The 23,660-nt window shown below is 34.4% G+C and overlaps 4 protein-coding genes across 4 annotated transcripts; 1 reads left to right on the forward strand and 3 right to left on the reverse strand.

Moving 5' to 3' along the window:
* The first annotated feature begins 5,364 nt into the window (after window positions 1-5,364).
* LOC132926064 (uncharacterized) lies at window positions 5,365-7,657 on the forward strand. The gene is made up of 2 exons (XM_060990409.1): window positions 5,365-5,368; window positions 7,122-7,657. The coding sequence occupies exons 1-2, from the start codon at window positions 5,365-5,367 to the stop codon at window positions 7,655-7,657; spliced, it is 540 nt and encodes a 179-aa protein (XP_060846392.1).
* A 5,892-nt stretch (window positions 7,658-13,549) lies between these two features.
* Window positions 13,550-14,596, reverse strand: LOC132926065 (ATP-dependent DNA helicase PIF1-like). Its single transcript, XM_060990410.1, has one exon. The coding sequence runs from the start codon at window positions 14,594-14,596 to the stop codon at window positions 13,550-13,552; it is 1,047 nt and encodes a 348-aa protein (XP_060846393.1).
* A 2,416-nt stretch (window positions 14,597-17,012) lies between these two features.
* Window positions 17,013-17,428, reverse strand: LOC132923694 (uncharacterized). Its single transcript, XM_060987616.1, has one exon. It carries the CDS (start codon window positions 17,426-17,428, stop codon window positions 17,075-17,077), a length of 354 nt encoding a protein of 117 aa, XP_060843599.1. The 3' UTR covers window positions 17,013-17,074.
* A 248-nt stretch (window positions 17,429-17,676) lies between these two features.
* On the reverse strand, window positions 17,677-19,634 carry LOC132926066 (uncharacterized). Its single transcript, XM_060990411.1, has 4 exons — window positions 19,527-19,634; window positions 18,837-19,441; window positions 17,791-18,506; window positions 17,677-17,741 (listed from the first exon to the last, which is right to left on the reverse strand). Exons 1-4 carry the CDS (start codon window positions 19,626-19,628, stop codon window positions 17,677-17,679), a joined length of 1,488 nt encoding a protein of 495 aa, XP_060846394.1. The 5' UTR covers window positions 19,629-19,634.
* Window positions 19,635-23,660: the final 4,026 nt, after the last annotated feature.

Below are 23,660 nucleotides of genomic sequence, written 5' to 3' on the forward strand. Positions count from 1 at the left end.
TAACTTGCTACTTTACGTATCTCTTGAACAGCACCATTAATCTCCGATGACATTACTGCACAGTTGTCTGTACCAATCCCAACGCATTTTTTTTCCAACTCAAATGTATATTTTTTACAAAAATCAATAACAATGTGTCCTAGAACTTTTCCAGACAAACGCCGTTCTTCTCCTTCAATATCTTCAGATCTTATGGACTCATAACAATCAAATGAAATAAAATCTTCTCGAATTGTCTTATTATGTACATATCTTAGAGAAATACTCATCTGTTCTCTATGTGCGGCATCTGTAGTCTCATCAAAAATAATTGAAAACCACCGAGACTGATGTACTTTTTCAATTAAATTTTGTAATACTTCTTCACCACATGCATTTATTAGTTCATTCTGAGTGTTCTTTCCAATGTATGTTGCATTGGCTGATGCATTTTTAAGATGATTCTCAAGTTTGGTATCTCCAGCGGCCACTCGAAAGCGCAAAAGTTCCCTAAAGTTCCCATCGTTCTTTGCACTGCTAACAGATTCTGATGATTCTATTGTCTTAATATTTTGATCTAAAACATAGCCATCATCTCTGTGTCCTCGTAAAGGAATATTTTGCCGTCCACATAAAATAATTGTCTCAATTATTGGACGAAGACGAGACCGATTTTCTTGTGCCTGAGTTAACCGTTGAGAATTCACTTGGTTGATGACTTCCAATTGAGGGGCATGATATGTTATTAAAAAGTCTTTACCTGCACTAACTGCATCTTTATGATACTTTGAGTTCTCATGAGTTGTAAGGTAGCCATCTTTACCATAAAGCTTTGCAAATGACGTAAGTGGTTTTTTTACTAACTTTCCTAGTTGACTACCACTCTGGTGAGATCCATATTCACCAGAAAAAAGTACACAATACTTACAATAAAGACCACGATGAAGATCTGAGAGGACAAGCCAGTGATGAGCTTTAAGATGATGGAGTCCAACAAAACGTTTAACGTCTCTACCACCTTTTGAATGTAGTGAGAAAGGAAAATTATATATATTGGATAGAAACCATGGATTTTCTAACAATTGAAATTTAGTGAAATCATTCAATTTAATATTTTTACCAAAATAACGGCCTATATCATAATCAAATGCACTATCTATATTTATAGTTTGGTTTTCAATTTTCTCAATTTCAGTAGGATTGGTTGTAGATATCATTGATAGCTCACCAGCATTAGCGTTAATCTCAGTAGGTTGAATTATTTCATTATCAGTACTTTCCTTTGGTTTTTTTGTAAAAAAAAAATCTATTGGCTTAGATAATTGTCTCTTCCTACTACCACCAAAAGTTACATTTTTTTCTTTATCCTATAAAACATTAAAAACATACATTGGAAGTTGGAAAACATTTTAATAACTTTATTATAATTTTAGATTATAATAATTAATAATGTTTTTTTTAATTTTTTTCGTTTTATAAAAAGTACTATCCGTAGATATCGTATACAATGATTTATTTTATAAAACATATATGGTTTGTAATCATTGAAAACATTAATCATAAAAACATTTTTTTTATCTAATTAATAATCTAAAAAATTCTAATGTTATAATACAGTAAATACTTATTGAAATCAAATAAAGAGTTTAGAGTAAAGAATTAATCAAATAATTGAATATGCTATAATAATACGTACCATTACAATGCAAATTGCGAGCCGGAGATTAAATTTTATACTATGGTAACTATTATATATATTGGTCGTCTGGTCGCGTAAAATCGCTGTAGTAAAATGAAACTACAATCATTAAAAGGATATTACTCTGAACTACGAAAAACGTCTGAACACATAGATACATAGAGAATTCTTGGAACTATTCATATCTACACGCCGCTGACGATAAAACACACACAATAGAAAAAAGGTCAGTTCAGATAGATACTATCGCGGTCGGCCACGGGATGCGGGAAAACCCGAAATAATTTAATAATATCATAAAAGCATATCATATCATATTAAACTCGCCTATTTTTTTTTTTTTTTTTTGGATTTCGGGGGGGGGCATGGCCCCCTGGGCCCCTCCCCTAGAGCCGCCACTGGTCTGTCTATTGCTAAATACTATTTAATGCTAATAAGTGACATATGTGTAAATTAGATTCAAGATGAATAAAAATGTGTGAAATTGTATTTAGCTTAGATAATAGATATTAACCTCTTATGAATTACTTATGAAATAATTAATATAATAATAACAATTATTTATAAAACCTTAACACTAATCAGTTAAACTAGTCAATTTTTTGTTGAAAATGTATACATTTTGTACCTAAATGTATGGGTTTGAACACCATGAGCTATCTTTAAGCATAACTATAGATTTGTTCAATGCTTTTAAGTACACAACTTATAAGTCATGCTGGTGCATTATAAGTATAACAATCCCCAATTTGGAATGTAAATTAAAAATGAACCAAAATAACCCATAAATAAAAAAAAATAAGCTAAATAGAGCACATATATTATACCTATTAAATACTTTATTTTTAAACAATTTACCAGTTGTTTTCAATACTCTGGCATTGAAATAAGTATATTCAATTTCATTGGGGACACTTTTTCGCTCGATTAGTTTTCTAATTGTAGAATAATTTTTAGTTATTGGCCAGGCACATAAATTTTTTTTCAACCAATTTGTAGGAACAGCTTCAAGTGAATTGTCTTCAGTAAACTCGACGACTGAATAAGTATTCATCATTTTTATAAAATTCTAAAATATAATACATACAGAATACAGAAATTGTATTGTTTATTAAATTAAAAATTCACACATATTAACATTACCAAAAAAATTATTTAAAAAGTAACAAAATAATAAAATAAAATGCTTAATTATATATTATAAATAATTATATTAAAACTAATCATAATATGTATGTATAATAGGATATGCAATATTGTGGGTGAGACTATAATCATAAATAATCATATATTTAGAAAATTCAGTAAGTTCAATATCAATCATTGTAAAATTTTTTGATAGATCACCAACTACGGCTATACCTAACTTTAGACTGTTAATGGGTTTATCAAAAAATGGTTCAACCTGAATAAATTGTTTACTTAAAAATACATTTTTACCTGTACTAGGATCATAACATATGTTAAGAATTTTAAAAATGGATAGTTTGCTTTGTTTTTTGAAACCAATATATACATCAGACCCAGACTTAGTATTAATTTTAAGGTTATTTTTATAAAGAATTTGAAATTGAGGTCCAGTATAATGTTCAGTTAAAGGACCACTGTTATGTTCTTTTTTATAAGATACATTGCTATTATTATGAACCAATGGTTTGTTGAAAGTTATAGATTCTTGATAACGATTTATCACCTGTTGCAAAGGTTTTTCATGTTTCCTAACCATTTTTTTTAAGAACTTCATGAAATTCTCAAAAGGAAAACACGAGCAATTATCAAGGGCTCCATATTTTCTGTAGTCATCAGCAAGGTGTATCAAACCATGTATATTAAGAGAAGAAAATTGTGCCCCATATAATTCTTCGAATGTTTCTACAAAATATACAAGTAATTTTTCAGCAAAATCTATACGATTTTTACTGCTATGTGGTGATAACAGAATCCTAAAGGCTACGTGCAAACTAAGAAAATGAGAATAACACTCATCTGTAATTACACCTTTTAAGACAATTGGTCCAACATACACCAGTATAAATTTAAACTCTGTAGCCTTAAATCTAAGAATTTCATTTAACCCTCTAGGCCTTCGTGGAAAATCATTTGTAATAAATGATTTAATGGACAAAAGATGATTAGATATTTTTGTAACATCACGACTTGGTAACCGAACTGATACAGATGCATTTTTCATCATGCCTAACCAAAGCAGAATTAATTTTTTCATAACACCTAAGCACCCTAAATGCATATAATCTAAACTTAAACATGTGACCATGTTAATATATGGTACTTCAGTTAATATAGAAACATCATTAGTGACATGATGATTATCATCAATACGATTTAAAAAGTCACTATGAGTTCTTTTACAAAAATGTGTTCCTAAAAAACATGTTGTAAAATTAATTCTTTCACCTTCAATAATGCACCTTGAACAAGAATTGTATCCGTTGAAATTTTTAGTGCGAGTAACAAAACTTCGAGCAGGAAGATCACAACATATTAAATCTAAAACAACAAACTTAGTACCAAATTCTGTAACCATGCCATTATAGGACAAACGTTTTAGTTCATCGACCATATCCCTCAGAAACAAATTACTACATTTAGGTTTTTCTTTTCCCCAATAAAGACCTATTATGAATAAATTAGGTTTATATTTAGAATAACGAGCATAACCAAGAATGGGCCAAAATGTGCTTAAAGAACTTTTGGTGAGTGGTAAGCCATCAACTCCCACAACTAAATCAATTTTTTCTTCAAAACAACTTAAATCATAAAGAGATTTTAAACCATTTTCAATACCAAAATGGTAATATAAACCAGAATGAATAGTTTGAATTTCACAAGATTGATTTTCCTTATTTGTTTTCAAAACTGTTCTCAAATCTATAGGAAAATGTTTGAAACAACTATGTTCTTTTAATATTTTTAATAAACTAGAAAAAGATTCGGATGTAATTGAATAATTCACGGTCCATTTTTTTAAAGAATTTAAGATGGATTGTTCTTCATCAAAATGTCAAGCATATTACTTTCACAACAAATAGATTCACTGGCATCAGAATCAGAAGTGATTGAAAAAGAATCATATACAAATTCATTTTTGTCTGTAGCATCAAGCGATTTATTTAAAATGTTCGATTCTGCAGTTATAAGATCATTATTAGAAGTAGCAGAACTTGGCATAACAAGGATTTCTTGAGATATACAATTTGGTTGTGGATCAAATTTAGGCTGGCTATCAATTAAAAAATTTACTGTTTCAACTTCTTCTAAAAATCTTCTACGTTTAGTATATTTACTAACATTATGATTATACATAGTTATATTTTGTTTAACTATAAAAATAAAAATAACCAATATTATTTTTCTTATTATTACCTACACAAAAATGTAATTAAATACCAGTGCCTACTTAATTTGTGCGACAATAATATAGGGATACTTACAAACAATACAAAATAATTAATTAATTTAATACGTTACCAATACAAATAATAATTCGTCACTATTGTCAATTGTCATGCACTATGCATACTGCAGTATCGCCGTCTCGGATGGTGCTCACATAGACGCGCAACGCTAGGAAATGAATTATCGGCAAATGTCAACGGTCGTCGGTCAACAATGTGTAGGGTGTTCTGGTGGGGATATGCTTCTAGAATAATCACGGCAATCTAATTATGGGTATTTCCAAGTTTCCGACAATTCATAAAAGTAAAAACAACAACCGTACTCCATGTTACGTGATTGCAGCGCTTTGGCATTACCAACTATATTATTATAATGCGTTGTGTATTGATAGTATTCGAGTATTTACTATATTTAATCAGTGGCGGTTTGTGAGTGGCTCGGCTAAAATGTTGTGGTAAATAATACTCAAAATGTGAATTTCTTGGTTCACTAATAGCAGCACATATTTCGTTAATAATTTTTAACGTATTTATGATTTTATTTGAGAAAAAATCCTTCTTCATTTCACTTTAATATGAATTATTATTTATATATTATTGTACCTATATCATTCTCCGGACATTCCGTGTTTATCATCAAAAATATCGATAAACCGCAATAAAAAAAAAATGCACGAAATAATTAGTACGTAAACGAACACCGGTATTTCAGCGTATTTCCAATTCATGTCAGAGAGGTTTAACGTCGTCTCTGATTTTGTACTTGTGTACAAAAATGTCAAAAATTACACACTCACACACACACACACGCGTATGTACACGACTGGTTAATTAAATAGAATTACGCATGTGCAATGATCATCGTGAGGCTCGTTTTTTATCGCCTTTGTGTACTAAAAATAAATCTAGTATTATAGTCTGCCCGACACCCGGCGACTGCGGCACGTTAAACTGTTCAAGTGTTCAACAACAAAATAAATAATCAGTTGTTATTATTTAAAATATGTATTAAAAAAATACAACCAAAACTTTCATTGTATTTAATAATTATTATAATATTATAATGTTAATAATATAATTATACAGATATTTTTATTGTCACATAAAATTTGCATCACTGATTTCGAATAACACACTATTGTACATCAGCAATATGGTCAAACGCCAGTGAATTTTTAAATTAGAAATCGCCAGCTATATTTAGTTTCAAAACGTACTATCTACTTTGATAAGTATAATATATTTCATATGTTTTATTATTGTGTTGTTCAGTATTCTCAGACTTCATCGATAACTATAATAAATAGATATATAATATATTATACACACCGCCGTTACTAGGGTTTTTCATATATAATAATGCTGTTAGTTATTAACTTCATACTGTACAATCAATCTCCAACCAAAATTTTCTTAAAACAAACACAAAATCTTGTCCTTTTAAGCAAAAAACCAGAAAATAATCTTCCATAACTGCCTGAATAGGATAAAATATCATCAAAAATCACAATTGATTATAAGATTTTTAAAGAGATGGAAAATTGAGTACTATATAATAAGGAAACATTTTTTTAAAAACATTCAGTTTTATTGTGAACACAAGTGTACGCAGAACACCAACATTTTTTTTTCGAACATCTACAGAAATTTAAATGTAAGTACTTATTGTTATTATTTCAGTTTTTATTCTACTATATAAAATTATTTATAATGAATCTAAAATTTTTTTTTTAAAAAATAAATAAATAGTTGAATATTAATACAAAATATTAAAAGTACTGACACATCTAATTATTTAATTCTACAATATTGTTGCTATCCTACTGTGATTAGCCAATTTACCTTTTTATTCATTTTTCTTATTAGTATTGTTTTTCTTTAATTTACATATATATATTGACTAACTAGTAAATCTTTTAAGAAATAACAATAATAATAGTACAGAAATACAGAATAAATTGATCTGAATCAGAAGTAGATATTTATTCTATTGATAATAATATAATTATGTTGATTTTAATTACTAGGTCAAATATGTGCACTGAGTGTAAAGTACCATACAATGGTTACTCAGCTAGAAAATGGCCTACAACCTACGAGAAATTTAAAAACAAAATACCTATTAAATTCCAAGCGGATCAAACGGGCAACTGAACACCATGAAGCTGGTATACTGAGTGTTTGGCAATTTTTGGTAACATGCTCTCATTGTAGTGCAACTTATGAACGTAGGCAAAGGAATTGGGCACTGGGTATTCAAAATGGTGAAGAGTCGGATGATAATCAAGTAGCTGAAAATGACATTGATGAAATTCCTCCGGTAAACATTGTAGCAGAACAAAATGAAGAACCTGAACCAAATCACCCAATTAGGCCAAGTGTCTGCATGGCATGTAACATAGTTACAACTGGAGAAGATGTGGCTCAATATATTGTTTTGCCATGTGGACATGCGTGGTTGTGTACCACATGTGTTGGGGTCTTAGAGAACCAATATCCTGTAAGATGTCCTTTATGCCGCGGGGATGTTGATGTTTTTCAACGAATGTTTTTATTAACTTAACTGCATGTAGTCTGTAATAATTTGTTTATTTAATATACCAAGTCATGTATTATAATATGATATAAATTTAAATTTAAAGATAATTCAAGTAAAAGGTACCTATTGGCTATTTGTGTTCAAAATAATTTACAACTCTGATAATTTGACATAGTTCTATATTTCCATTATCTCATTTGCCCAGTGTAAATTAAAGTCAAGTATATGCTTCTCTTCTAAAATATACATATATATATCTCAGAAATATGTTTATTTAATTATTAGGTATCATGCATTGTACTTTATACTTGCCTATGTAATGTTATTATATCATACATAAATATTAAAAAATATGATGTATTGTATAGTTTTATACTTATTTCGCTTAAAACGATTAACAGTAAATTTGATATTAATTTTATCAGTCACTTAATATAAATTGAATAACTAAATTAAATTGATTAAAATTACCCATTAATTTATAACTCTTGCTAACGTAAGAAATGATTTCTTAAAATAAAATATAGTATACAACTAATAAAATATTATTAAATCTGCTCAAAACATAATTTGTAGTAAAACTTTTGGGTATAAATTCAATTTCAAGAAATAAATCTAATATTTCTTAGAAAACAAGTAATATTTTTACAAAAAAAAAAATTATTTTTATTATTAAAACTATTCAATTAATACCCAAATTTATTAACTAGAATTTAAATGTTTAGCAATTAAAACACATAATTTTAATTTTATAAAAACAAAAACCTAACAAATTTATTTAGTACGGTAGATCTACTAAAAACATATCTACCTAATTATTATCTTAAATCACTATTGAGTAGAGCGAAGAATCAAACTAAATTTACAGATTCGGTTGATCTAAAAAAATCATCTATAAATTCGATTTAGGAAAATGAGAAAATATGGTTAAATTAAGATAAGTAGTCATTAAAATGGACATTTTCTTATAATAAAATTATAATAGTTACTATATGGTTTTTAAAATGAGAAAAATTATTTTCTTGCTATATAAACATTACAACTAAAAAATTTTTTGTAGCAGAATATGATTTACGTCGGATTCTGTTGTCTTGGCAAAATAACCGTTATCGTCATGTGATGAATGCTGGATCAATTTTAAATTACGAAAACAAGCGTCACAGAGCAATTCTACATGGCGCATTCTTATAACAATTAGGTTAAATTTAATGTACCTAACAGTAAGTTTTCTTAATAGAATTTAAAGAAAAACATTAACTGAGACATAGGTACCGCGAAGGGGTGCACTTACTACCCGCTGGCTTTTCAAAATTAAGAATTGAATGATTTTTGTTATTTATAATAAAATATATAAATAATTTATATTATAAATAAATAGGTATTATGAATATTAAAACAAAAAAATATATAGGTAGGTACTTACAAAATGTACGATGAACAACAGCTTCAAAACAATTACTCAGTTACACAATAATCAAAAAAAAAAAAATTAAAAAAAAAAACAATTGTTATTCATAACTTGATTACTTGAAACACTAAATTTTAAATTCAGTACGTCTTGACAAGTCGACGAATATGTGTGAACTAAAACCTTTAACTTTTAAGATAGGTAAGGTAGCCAGGTGCCCAGGTAGGAAATAGAGAAATAATTAATAAATATATAATATTGATTATGATTTCGAAATTTCCGAAAATTGATAAATATAGCCACGAAGTACGATATCTATTCGTATTATATTTTTAATAATACCTCTTGAGATGTTGGTTGGAAAATAATACTAGGTACCATTGATTATAAAATATAGTACTATTTATAATCAATGTAGGTATTAATTATAATACCTGGCTTAGATTTTATTAATTATTCACTATATTTGGATTTGGCGACGACTACGACTGTCAATACGTTATTCAGTTTTGTTGTGATCGTGTCTATATTTTATATCACAATAGCTGCGGGTGTGCCTCGCTCTGAGTGAAACTCGCTTTGAGTGAAACTCGCTGTAAGTGAATACCCTAGGACGGATGGAAGAGCTTGAAAGTGGAAAGTTTTCAAAAAAGGAAGACCTATCGCTGATTGGTAGTACTCCGAGTCTTCTATCGGGATGAATGATGATAATGCGGTTGTTGTCGGGAATTGATAAGACGTTCGTGGCGTCGATAATAATATTGTTTATTAAATTATTATTATATAAATATGCCTCGATTCCCGGCTTGTGGAAGCCGCCTCCGGCGCCTTCGAGGGAGTCGAGTGAAAATCGTTCCAAGGGAAATTCGGTTGGAAATGGTAGTCGGGTGTCTAGAAATCGGTCACATATATAGTTCAACTCGAGGCTTGCCCGGTTCTTTTTTGAATGTATAAAAATATATAAGTACGAAAAATGGTAATAGAGTGTCTAGCTATCAGTCCTCAGTCGATGCAAATCGATACCTGTGCTGGGCAATCCGCCTACGGCGGATTGTTATACCTCCTGACGTCGAAAGTCTGATGTTGTATAGTAGGGGACAAAATTTATGTCGAACGTCATATCTTTTGTGAAAATTGATTTATACACAACTAAATAAGTTTGAAAAATGGTAACTAAGTGTCTAGCTATCAGTCGTTAACCGGTGTAATACCGTGTCTTGTCGCATGCCCGGTTCTTTTTTGAATATATATAAAAAATAAATAAGTGCGAAAAATGGTTACTAAGTGTCTAGCTATCAGCCGTTAACCGGTGTAATACCACCAATACCGTGACTTGTCGCATGCCCGGTTCTTTTTCGAATATATATAAAAATAAATACATAAGTACGAAAAATGGTAATCGAGTGTCTAGCTATCAGTCCTCACTCGATGCAAATCGATACCTGTGCTGGGCAATCCGCCTATGGCGGATTGTTATACCTCCTGACGTCGAAAGTCTGATGTCGTATAGTAGGGGAAAAAGTTTAAGTCGAACAAAGTGTTATAACGTCCCATCTACGTCCTATTTACTGCGTCGAATTGCAGACTATGTGGGCGCAAATTATGAAATCTGAATTTTTTATTTGCTAAAAATTGAATATAGTTTAAGTGTTACCAAACCCCTCAGGTAGGCAATCCGATTGCGTCGGATCGCGGACGATGTGAGCATTATGAGTTATTATAAGTGAAATAATCCACAATACATTTATCACATCAGGTTGTAATTAAATATTAGTGTGCATACCCGATCTATATGACTTTAATAAATATTCCATACGTACACACTACACATATTGTGTTTACATATTATATAATATATACTATAAATAATATAATATAACATACTCGGTGGTAGTCGATAAGTACTATTACAAAAAAACCGATGTCAAATCTCGAGCACTTAAACCGTTTCCGAACCGTCACCGAATTCGCGTTGTACTCGTTTAATTCGTATTTCATTACACACACACACACACACAGACATTCTCGTTGATTTTCTTTAAAATATATTTGTAAATATCTGAAATATCCGTTCGATGTGTATTTTATTCATTATTTATATTTATTATATTATTATATATATATACGTATTAAACGACTTTTTTCTCACGCCCAATCGCTAATAAATCGCCAATATAAAATATCGTAAATCACGCGAACACGGAAAAATTCGGAAAAAGCTATAAAATCAGGTAGAAAAGCGGGTAATATTATAATAATCGTAATAATCGTACAGTTGTCCAACGCGTTTTTGATAATTTTTGATAAGCGGCTATAACGACCGGAGCGCATTCTTTTTTCCGTTTTAGGAACTGCGGCGAGTACAGCAAGCGCGCTCAAGTGGGTTTCGGGCGAAACGCTTGCGGTTTTATAATATAAGATAGCTGCCCGTGTGCCTCGGTGTGAGTGTGCCTCGCTGTGAGTGTGCCTCGCTTTTAGTGAAACTCGCTGTAAGTGAATACCCTAGGACGGATGGAAGAGCTTGAAAGCGGAAAGTTTTCAAAAAAAGAAAGATTTGGCGGTAATAAGTCCGCGGTGTTGGTACCACTGATTAGTAATACTGCGAGTCTTCTATCGGGATGATGATAAGTTGTCGATTGTTTGGCGGTATTCTTTCGAATGTGAAAAGTTTTTGAAAGTCGAGATTGAGACGTAGACTTTTGAGTGTCTAGCTATCAGCCCTCTACCGGTGTAAATCGATAACCGGCTGCGGAATCCGCCTACGGCGGATTGTCTGACCTCCTGGCGTCGAAAGCAGGAAAAAATGTTATAGTCGAATGTCGTCTTTTGAGCGTTGAATAATCAGTAATCACTCGTGAAAATAAATTTATATGCAACTACTATGCCTACCAGGTAGGCAATCCGACTGCGTCGGATCGCGGACCCCGTCGGCGCAATAAGTGAAATCAAAATGTTGTATGAACTCAACTTTCAAAAAGCTTTAAGGAAAACCAAACCAGCTAGGTTTGTCGACGCACGGGTGAAAATTATATGTATTGAATATTGAGTGTACAACGCTACGACAATGGTATTAATTGATGAGTAATTCACAATAATACAAACTTTACAAATGGATAACCACACATTTATCGTATTTGTGTTTTAAAAATAAAAAAAATAATCGTGCAAAGTAAAAGTTTTTTAAGTTATGATGATGTTGACTTTTTAATGTCTAGTTATCAGTCATCACTGGTGTAAATCAGTTTATGTATAATAAAGCCACCTATGTAGGCAATCTGATCGTGACCATTACAACATATACCTAATGTGTATTTAAAAATTTAATATTAAATACTAACATCAGCCAATACACTTATTAATATTATAATATATTATTATTAAATATAATACACGTGATTAAATTTGCAATGTATTGTGTTAAAAAAATTAAATATTACATAAAATTGCATGTATTTTATTAGGTATATATATTTTATAAAACATTAGAAATATAATTAATTTAATTATTTTATGTTTATTATATTACATAATTGGTGTAACAACAATTTGTGTACAGATGAGGAGAGTATGAGTTTTACATGTATAATATACTTATAACATACATATTATGTTTGTAACGTTTAAGTCCAACAGAACAACGTCAATGTACAATTATTGTGATAAAAAAAATTGTTATACATTATAATAAGTAAAAGCTTTGCATACAATAGGTAGTCTAATAAAAATAAGACATATTGTTATGATATATACTTGTACATTATGAATAAATTGAAAGCAATAACACCTTGTATTGTTGTACAGATAAATCAATACATGGTGTATATATAAAAACAAAAACAAAGTACAAACAATTTCATGGTGATTAGATGACAGATATTATGTTAAATATATATATACTAAAAAAAAAATATACACTATTAATTACAATAGTTGAATTGGTATTGCACATATTTAATTGAATGGTATGTGTTACAAACAAATTGACAATTACAAAATTACAGATATCTTACAGGTACATGATAAAAAAAAAAACAAAAATAGGTATACACTTTAAAAATGTTAAGTAATGTGTTCGACTATTAGTTACGAATCCGCTTTGAAGCAGATTCGCATCCAGAGAGAACCACGTGGAGGTTGTCGAACTATCTCTCCTCAGTGAACAGTCGGGAGCAGCTACACGACTGTAGAAATAACCCAACTGTCCATGATGTACCTAAAAATGTACGGATCCCTAAGGATTAGGTACTTCAAGTGGCCAACGCCCGGTGGATCTTAAGACCCATGATGTGGCCAACGCCCGGTGGACCATAAGACCCATGATCGGTATACAACAACAATGTTGTATATATATAAACAATTTTGTAGTCTCCGGTTATAAAGTCTCAAAAAACAAAATATATCAGAATTTTTTATTGAAATTAAACAATGGTAATAGCGAATGGCAATTAGGAATAGTAAATCTGATATCATTTTTGTTGTGAACAATTTCACCGTTGCCTAAATACCAGTTACCCTGTTGGTAGTACTTCCCTGTACACAACGTTCTTTGTGACAAACCACCCATTGCCATCATCGTACATGCCGACTCTGACAGATTGAGCGTTCCTCAATCTCGAAAATGCAACATACAGTTGCCCGTGTGTGAACACGGGCACCGACAGAAGCAATCCAACTCGGTCAAACGTCTGTCCTTGCGACTTGTTGATTGTCATAGCAAACGATAACCTTACTGGGAATTGAACCCGCCTCATTTCGAAAGGCACGTCGTCTCCACTACCCGAAGTCATGGGTATCGCTGGTATGACGACGTCCTCCTGTGCATCAACATTACCAGACAACACTCTAGCCTTAAAGTTGTGTCGCCGGAGCTCGGTGACCACTAACCTTGTACCGTTACACAGTGTTCGCTTAGGATCGAGATTTCTTAGCAACATGACTACAGCACCTACCCTGAGTGTCAATCTGAACGGCGGCAGGCCGTTAAGTTCTAGTGAGTTTAGGAACTCGGTGGGGTAATTTGCTACCTCGTCGGGATCGTCCATCACCACAGAGTCTACGCCCGTGTACGTTCTTTCAGCGCCCTCGATGCGTTGGAGCACCTTGCGATTGATTTGCCTGCATTCCTCGTTCCTAGGACACAGAATGATTTTCCGAGCGAAATCGTCGACGTTAGCCAACGACATGTGCTGCGGGTAAACAAAATCAATTAAATCAGCAACGTCACATACCATTTCCCGAGGGATTTCGACGGTGTCCGGGACACCGTCGACCGTCGGCAGTTGGCCGCTGCCGAGCCGGAGCAACCAATCCGCGAAGACCGCGTCGTTGCCGGCGCGCATGTTTCGCGTCAGTTCAAACTTCTCCGAGTTTTGCCACAGGGAGTTGTGTTTGATAGACGACATGACGACGGCACTCCTGTTTCCCCTGCGGACTACGGGCAGTATCTGCCTGAAGTCGCCCGCGAACAGGACCGGTTTACCGCCGAACGGCGATTCCGAGCTCATGACGTCCTTGAGCAAGCGATCGACCACCGTGAGTTGCGGTCCCGGTGACATGGGCGCTTCGTCCCAGACGATCAGTGCCGCGTCACGTATCCTCTGAGCGCGTTCGGACTGCATGGTGATGGTAGACGTGTCCTCGTCCGAAAGGGTACCGAACGGCAGCCCGAACGTCGAGTGCACAGTCATACCACCGTCCATGAGCGACGCCGCGATCCCAGTGTACGCCACGCACAACACCGACAGCCCTCGGTTGCGAAGCGCCCAAATGAGGCATCCGTAGAGCGTCGTCTTTCCAGTGCCACCGGGTCCGTCGACGTAGAACACCTTTTGGACGTCCCGGTTGTCGTCGACGGCCGCCATCACCCGATCGTACACCGTACGCTGTTCGTCGTTCATGTCCACCACTTGTTGCGCCCACCGCAACGCCACGTCTATTGCCACGAACAGTTGGTCGTCCTGTTCGGGTTCCAATAAACCGACGTCCGGGTTTGGCAACCCGTAGTCGCCGAGCGTTTTTCCGTGTGCACGAAGTAGGTCTCCAATGGCGTCAAGACTTGTCGCTCTGGCACGGTCCAAGTCTTGGAAACGCCGATTGAAGTCTTCCATCATGCTGGCCTCGTTGGCTTGGAACAAGGCCAGCGGTTCCGCTGGATGGCACATCACCAATATCGTCACGAAAAGATACCGGAGCTGTCGGGGAGTGTCTAACGCCGCAGACTCTTCCATGCATACCAGCCATGCGCGGTCGGACTCCAAGAGTCCCAACGCTATGGCGGCAGCCCCGTAGCTCTCGTGCACCACCCCGTCGACTGTCCTCATGTCCCGGAAAGACTGCGAGCCTCTCCGGTGCAAAAGTAACAGTCGCAGGTGGAACCGGTCACGGTCGAGTGGGTTGACGACGTACATCCGAGCCAACGTTTCGTTGGTCATCCGTCTTTGTCGCCGCACCCACCTTCTCTGTGCCTGATGCCACGTGTAGTGCACCGGTATCTCGTGATAGAGGTACTGCCTTGCCTCCACGTCGTTTGTGTTGAGCGTGAAGAACTCTGTCAATTTTGTACGACGTTGGTCATCGTTCTGTACTCGCTGTTGGGCTTGTCCAGGAGCAAAGTAGACGGTCTGTCGGTCTTCCAAGTGCACTGGAAGTCTAACGATCGTGTGACTTCTCTTGTGCATTTCATACGAAAACAACCGCCAGATCCCTTCTGGCGGACTTACGTATCGTGAATTGATGAAACTGAAAAAAAATAACATATAATAAACAATAATAGTAACAAAGCTGCACAGTCATAATGCGATACATCAATTGATATTAAGTTAATTACATACATAATATATATTTAATATATTAATATATTAATATAATAATTGCATATATGTGACAAATAATATATCTTATTAATAGATGTAATGCTATAAGGGTTTGGCGAGCATAACGTTTAAATAATTAATAATTTGTTTTATGCTTAGATTAGATATATTATTTTTCATTATTAATCATTAGTGCTATCATTGTGCATGTGATACTACCAAGCACATGAATAAAATAAAATTAGTCATTAAAAAAAAAAAAAAAAAAAAAAAGTATATAGTTAATAAAAAGTATATTATTATAACATGAAAAAGTGTATAGTGGTATAGTGTTTAAAGTATGTGATTGATATATTGTTATATTGTGAATTTTATTTATTTTTATTATTATTTTATAATAATTTAATTTAATTTAATAATAATATAAAATTAACAGTTGTAAACAATTAAAATTCAGTTATAGGTTATTACTATAACAAATGACAACTGTTAACTATGTCTGCGCCATTCGAATGAATTAAAAATAATTAACTCAATTAAAACCATCGTCAATTGTGAGCTGGGGGTTAATAATTTGTTTTCGGATAGTAACAATATAGACAAAACCATACTTGACACTAAAAGAATGAAGTTTATGTATGTACATGTACACTAATGTATGGTCAAGTATTATATTATATAGTAATAGTAATTAAACATCACACAGATATGAGTTTGAAATAAATTAAAACAGTAGTAATACTAAGTTAATAAAAAAATGTTTTAAGTGTGCATGTGTTTGAAATGTGTATAAAAGTGCATTTTATTAGTTTGTGCAACGCCATACCAATTTGAATTTAACAATTATCAACTATACCTGAGCCATTCGAATAACTACAATTGTATATCAAATTGAACTGAAGCTTTGATGAAAACCATTGATCGATGGTGAATTGGAGTTTAATGATTTTTATGTTATGTTTCAACAACAATTAGTTTGAGATAATGAGATAAAGCATGGCCAAGTATAGTTGAAAATACAATTAAAACTGCTGGAGTATTATATAATGTATTTACAGCGTGTTGTAAGTAAACAATGATTTCCATAGTCAAAAAGCATTACAATTAACCAAATGAATGCAGTTCTTACGACAAACATTTTAGTGTATGGTTCATCGAGTGTTATTAATGTATAATATATAGCAAAGACTTAGTATATGAAAATAATTAATTTGAATCTGCTTACTTTAATATCTCATCGCCGTCCCAAACTTCCATAGTAGCCGCATCATGGCCTTTGTACACATATTTATACAAATACATGACACTCTTAATCGTAGAGCACACCTCAACGTTGATGTGTGCATCGTATTTGGCCAGTAGGTACGGATTGTGGGGGACCACAAATTCATTGCCCACCTCTCGTCGTCTGACCAAGGCCACAGATCCATTGTTCGGTCGGCGGTACGTCGGGTACCCGTTGTTTGAGGCGTAGACGGTTTCTTCGCTGTATTCTTTTGGATACTTCTTTGAACAACTGTTGTCCACCATGCACGGGCTGTTAGGGTTTAGTTGCCCACACGGCCCGTGAATCATGTGTAATGTCACACAGTCAAACAGGCACCTGTCGGTTGCCGGGTCCGGCAAGGAAGCGCACACAACATTGTCCACATCCTCGGCGGTATGCAACTTGCTGTCCTCGCCGAGGATGACCAATATGTGCGCGTGCGGCAGTCCACGTTTCTGAAACTCAACAGTGTATACATAAGCGTCTACATCACCAAACACACGATTTACTATTATGTCCCGCATGAGGGCCTTGAGTTTGGCGTGGAACACCCGGGCTATGAGATCGGGTCTGTCGTTTGGAACAGACCATCTTCCGACGTTCTGTGTGATTTCTGGCCACCTAGGATTGCACGTAAAAGTTATAAACAGATCAGGTTTACCGTACTTACGCACAATAGTCATCGCGTCGTGATAACATCCTTTCATGTAACGTGGACTCCCGACGAACGTCGACGGTAGAATGACTCTACGGCCGACAGCCATCGGGTTGGCCTCGTCCAAGTGATGCTGTTGGTTGACGTGGTCCACCAGCCCTTGATAAGCGTCAGCGAGGAGCGCTTGCTGATTTCTACGGGCGTAGTTGAGATTGTTCGATTCCATCCGAACATACTGGTCGCACACGTACTGCTGCAATAAAAAACCACCACCGTGTATTAAACTTATGCCTCCGTGATCAGTATCGTTGTTTCCTGTATATCGAATTGCCATACGATAACACACAAACTCCCGGATAGTGTTCCGACTGCGAACTTGGTTGTTGCGGTTACCCTCTTGCATCACGTTGAAGTGCCATCCGCTCTCCCCGTGCGGGAAGAACAGAGGGTACAACATGGGATCTGCGTGACATGAGCCCGCGGGTATGGTTTGCATCCGATGTCGGGGGTCAACGGGATTCCTGTCAAAAATTACCAGATTTAGGTCTCTCGGTGGTCGTCCGTCGTCACCAACGAACACGGCCGCAACTTCGTTTGCGGTCGGTCGCTGGTATCGTCGCTGGTCCCTGGCTGCATCTGTAACAAAATGCATACTTACCGACCTCGGTCCAATCAAATCAGGGTTGGCATTGGCTCTTTCTTGTTCCTCCAACCACAACCTGCTCATGTTCCTGTAAACACATTTATACTTATAATATTCACATTGCAAAAAGATGCAAAAAGACCAGCAAGTGGGATAATAAAAATAAATATAATGCATATAATCAGTAGTCTATATGTTATTTAGTTTATCCGGAAGTACCGTGGTTTTGTTTTTTTGTTATAGTGTAATGTATATTGTATAAAATAATAAATTAAAATATTATTACCTTTATGCATTAAGAACCGACCGTGTGTATAGACAAACAAAAAAGCAATGTGTGCAATCATAAAATTTAAGTTTAAGCACAGCGTTTAATAACTACAAAAGTGTATGTGTATGAGTTTAGTGGTTGTCTCACCTAAAAGCCTGAGCGTACGGGTTGATCTCCCGAAGCATTTGGTCCAGGTCTGCAAGCAAACCTGCCAAAAGACGGTCTGCGACATCCTGTTGTCGCATTCGGGACTGGTTGGCCTCGGCGGAGTTGACAAAGTACAACTCACAGTAGCTCGGTGGCCTGTGTTCGTTGCCGACGACGTCATTGTTGACCCTGCGGTACACTTGTCCGTGGACAGTGTACACGCTTGGTCCCCGACCCGGCAACCGTCTGGGGTTGAGGTCGCTGGAGAACGCTGCGAACGCCAGTGAGTTGTTGTACCGGCGAGTCTCCCTTCGAAAGTTGGTACCTTCCTGTGAATCATCAATCAACAAATTAGTTAAACGCACAGGTGCTGGCAGCAGAACGCGCTGTCCTGTGGCGGTCACTTGACCGTTGTTACAGCACGTGGAGAAGTGACCTCTAGCTGCGCGCTCGCAGTGGAAGTGACGGGCGTTGCATTCTCGGCAAACCGCGTCCAAAGCACCTATGTTGTGTTGGTCCGGGAGTGGGTGTTGAACACCTGCCGGACGGTCTCTCATTGGCAAACGTTCTGCCGCCACAGGAACACCCAGTGGAATCGGCTCGAACTGCAATGTGTGAATAATAAAATTTTAATGGTTCTTATAATATGCTTTTTATTTTATCAATATGATGAAATATTTATTCACTGACCTCTTCGTCGACGTCCGGAGGTAAATGGTCGAAGATGTCTGCGAATTCAAGTTCTGCCCGCGCGTCGGCCGGCAGAACATCAACGACTATGACGTCATCCATCTGGAACTCGACAACTTCCACATTGTCGTCTTCAATCTGGACTTCGACAACTTCCACATTGTCGTCTTCCATCTGGACTTCGACAACTTCCACATTGTCATCTTCCACCTGGACCTCGACAATTTCCACATTGTCCTCGACGATTTGCACTTCATTGAAATCCATTTGGACCTCAACGATTTCCGCGCCGCCTTGTTCATCGGCGTTGTCAATTTCTTCGTGAACTGCTTGTTCACCGTCAGGTGCCTCATGCTGCTGTTCGACTGCCTATAAAATCATAGATGATCAGTTTAAATGAATAGTAGTAGTATAGTAGTATATATATATATAGTGATATAAAATTATAAAAATATGAGCACTTAATGATTAGGGTCAAAATGTAGAACAGCAGCACACATGTTTTGAAACAACAATTTAATAGTTTATATGTATTTGCACTGCATAATGTAAATTAATGTTTAAACATTTACCAGTATTGAAAAAAAATAATACAAATCTCAAAATAACTATTTGTAACTAATACATTAAAAATAAAACTTAAATAATTTAACAACTAAAATAAATATTGTTAATAGGATAGGTTAGTTCTTAATAAATTGGTAATGTATTGTATTGAGTATATATCTCAATTTTTTAATTTTCCCATAAATAACAGAACATAATGAGTACCATCAGTTAAACATACAGACATAAATAGAAATATATTTAATATTTTTATTTTATTTGTATATAAAAATTAATTAAATACAATAAATTAATTAAGCTATAGGTATAAGTGAACCTAAAAAAGAAACTATAAATATATATATAATAGATATATTTTAATACACAAACCTTCCATTCCCTGTACACAATGATATGCTTTTTTATTTATAAATAGGGTAAAAAAGAAGTGTATGCAAGTAAAAACGTTTATGTTTGGCGTAGTAAATATTTGGTTTTTAAAAAAAAGATATTTATAGTATATATTATTATAATATATAAATTTGTCAACAATTATCAAGTGTGGTGTTGATAGAACCATAAGTGTAATATATAAAAGTTATATATATATTATTATAATGAGTGTATAAATAAGAGTATAAGTCAAGTTGTAGTGAATAAAATTCAAGATGTAGATATAAAAAAAATATATATAAATAAATTCACATAACAATGTTCAAATGGTTATGTTGTTACACATTTTTACTTATATTCGTGATGGAACTGACATCGACAGTGAGATAAGTTAGTTATTGAGAAACGGTATACTTTGTCAAGTTTAGTGTAATTTAGTGAACAGAAAAAGAAAAAGAAGATGTTATATACACATGTTAATGATATGTAACATGTAAGTGAACATATTCATGTTTGGTGCAGTGAAATGTTTGATTAAAAATTATATTATAATCTATTGTACCTACATTGTATTATTATGGAGGTGTGTGTGTGTGTGTGTGTGTGTGTGTGTGAAGAGATATACCATACAATTAAAACTAAAATTGTATTTCATTATAAACTTACTATTGACGGCACGGCTGTTCTGATTAAACGGCGTCGATTGGCCCCTGGGAAGAAGTCGACGTGTGGAATGAAATGCCTCGAACAGAGCACAGAGTGTGGACGAACAGCAAAACCGTTGGTCTCCACAAATTGCACCCACAGACGTCTACGTGCGGCGTCCGTAGGAAATCTAAAGAGGAAAATGTAGCAATATAATAATGGTACATACAAATGTGCTTAGTGCAATGAAATTGTGAATACTTGTGTGTTGAAACTCCAATAGCTCCATCAACGTTTCCACACATAACGCAGTGTCTGACCATTGTGATAAAACTAAAAAGTATATATAATATATTATATTGTTAAAAACATGTTTAATTTAGTAATTAGCATAATAACATTAGCAAACCGAATATATTAAAAAACAAATTATTTACAAACACACTATATCAAAATAATGATTGTTATCAGCGGAGATGATACTATAACAGTTATTGCGCGTTATTATCGGAAATACGTTAATAGTATTATTCGAATAATAATTTACAAAATGCATTTAAGTTAATTTCATACGAAATAATAGTATGGAAAATGTGCTCATCACAACGGAACTGCGTATAATGCTAATACCTACCGTTAACGGAATGCAATGTTTTCGTTAACCGTAACATTGAAATACTTTATAACTGCGCGCCGATAATCTCGCGTTATTAATGTACGCAAACAGGTGCAAAGGTGTGTCACCGGAGCCGTGTATGCGTTCATTTGCTTACAAAATGACATAACCTATGAGAGTTGAACGATTCGTTATTATTATGTTTTCATACATTGTGTATGAAGAAGACGCGACCAACGAAAATGTTAATAATAATAATAATAATAATAATAATAGTTGAAAGTAATTTATATCGCACTCGTTAAAAAACCAAAAACCTAAACAAACGGCTTGTTTACACACGTGGGCGCGGGCCTACGCCCAGTTATGGAAGGAAAATAAAATGTTGTACTCACCGGTCTCCTGCAAAGTCCCAGTTATATGAAAAAAAAAAGTGAACGAATAGGTAATAAGAACTGGAGAAATTATAATTATAATTATAATAAGAAATAATAAATAAGTAAGTGTAATAATAATAATGAGTATAAATGTGCAAGTGAAACGAACAAAAACAAAAAAAAAAATGCTACGACAACTGTATTGCACGGATGTTAAACGTAGCCTGCAGAATTCGGCAAACAGCTCGACCGTTGACGCTTCCTTCCACCCCACCACTACCGCGTTGTACGTCACGCCATCCAAAGACCTGCAATAATACAGTAAACACGTTAACCGACGTTCAAACACGGTATCGCTCATAAAGTCATAACCAACATTTTATATATATATCTAATAATATAATATAAGGCGGGTATAATATGTATACGAAATAACAGACATCGTCGTAAAGTGAAATCGGGAAAGCCGTTCATTTCCAATTGTCACACCGAAGACGTAAGTACATGATATTTAATTATATTTGCTAATTGTTGAGTTAGAGTATATTATGGTGACCACATGTACTGCAGTTTTTCATAAGAAAGTATTTTTTTTTTCATTTTTATTTTATGGTTCGAGCTAAAAATGCATAATATACTGTAAGATCGTAGTTGGGCTAAATATTATCTTCTAAATAATTAAAATACTTATATTCGAATGAAAAATTATTTAAATAATCAATTCTAATAGGTATGTAGGAAAATTATTAAAATATGTTTGTACATCTGGTCACCGCGTTACGTTATATATATATTATTATATATATTATATATATATATATGAAAAAAAAAAACGATGCGTGTGTCTTAATTAATTATAATTTATTTCAGCATGGACAACTTGAACATCGGTTCCATAAACAATTGCCCGGGTTTGCGGGTGAATTACTACGGTAATTCAAACCCGTCGGTAATCCCCGCAAACCCGCGGCCAAAACAGGCCGTACGCCGTAAGTTTATCGAAATTTAAGCCGCAGACCTCATTATGATAATTCTATATAATTTTTCAATTTCAGGTTGCTTCAACTGCAACGGCTACGGTCACATTGCGCGGAAATGTGAGTATTTTATATATTTATAATTATTATATATATATATATATATTAAATTTCACTTGCCCCGTGTGCTTTTCGTGAGCAGTATATTATTCCATTGTATATTCGTGTTACATGCAAAAAATCGAAAAAAAAATTTAAGCGGCCTGCAGCGGCGGGGATAGGCTCCAGTGATGAGAGGCCGGAGCGGGTGGCCCCGGGTGCGGCGGAGAACCCGGAAAGTACCGCGGAAACCCCGGGAACATCCGAGGTGGCGCCGGGTGCGGCGGCGGAGGCCCCGGGTGCGGCAGCGGAGGCGGCCGAAAAAAAAAATGTAAGTAATATCATTTATGTTTAAAATTATTTTACTATATTATTGTAATTAATGTATTTAATTCTTTTTTTTACAGCAAAAACAATAAATTTTAAATTTTCTTATATAATATTTTTTTAAATTATTTTATATATTTTATACACACACACA

This window comes from Rhopalosiphum padi, chromosome 3 (genome assembly GCF_020882245.1).
Source record: "Rhopalosiphum padi isolate XX-2018 chromosome 3, ASM2088224v1, whole genome shotgun sequence".
Classification (NCBI taxonomy): Eukaryota; Metazoa; Arthropoda; class Insecta; order Hemiptera; family Aphididae; genus Rhopalosiphum; species Rhopalosiphum padi.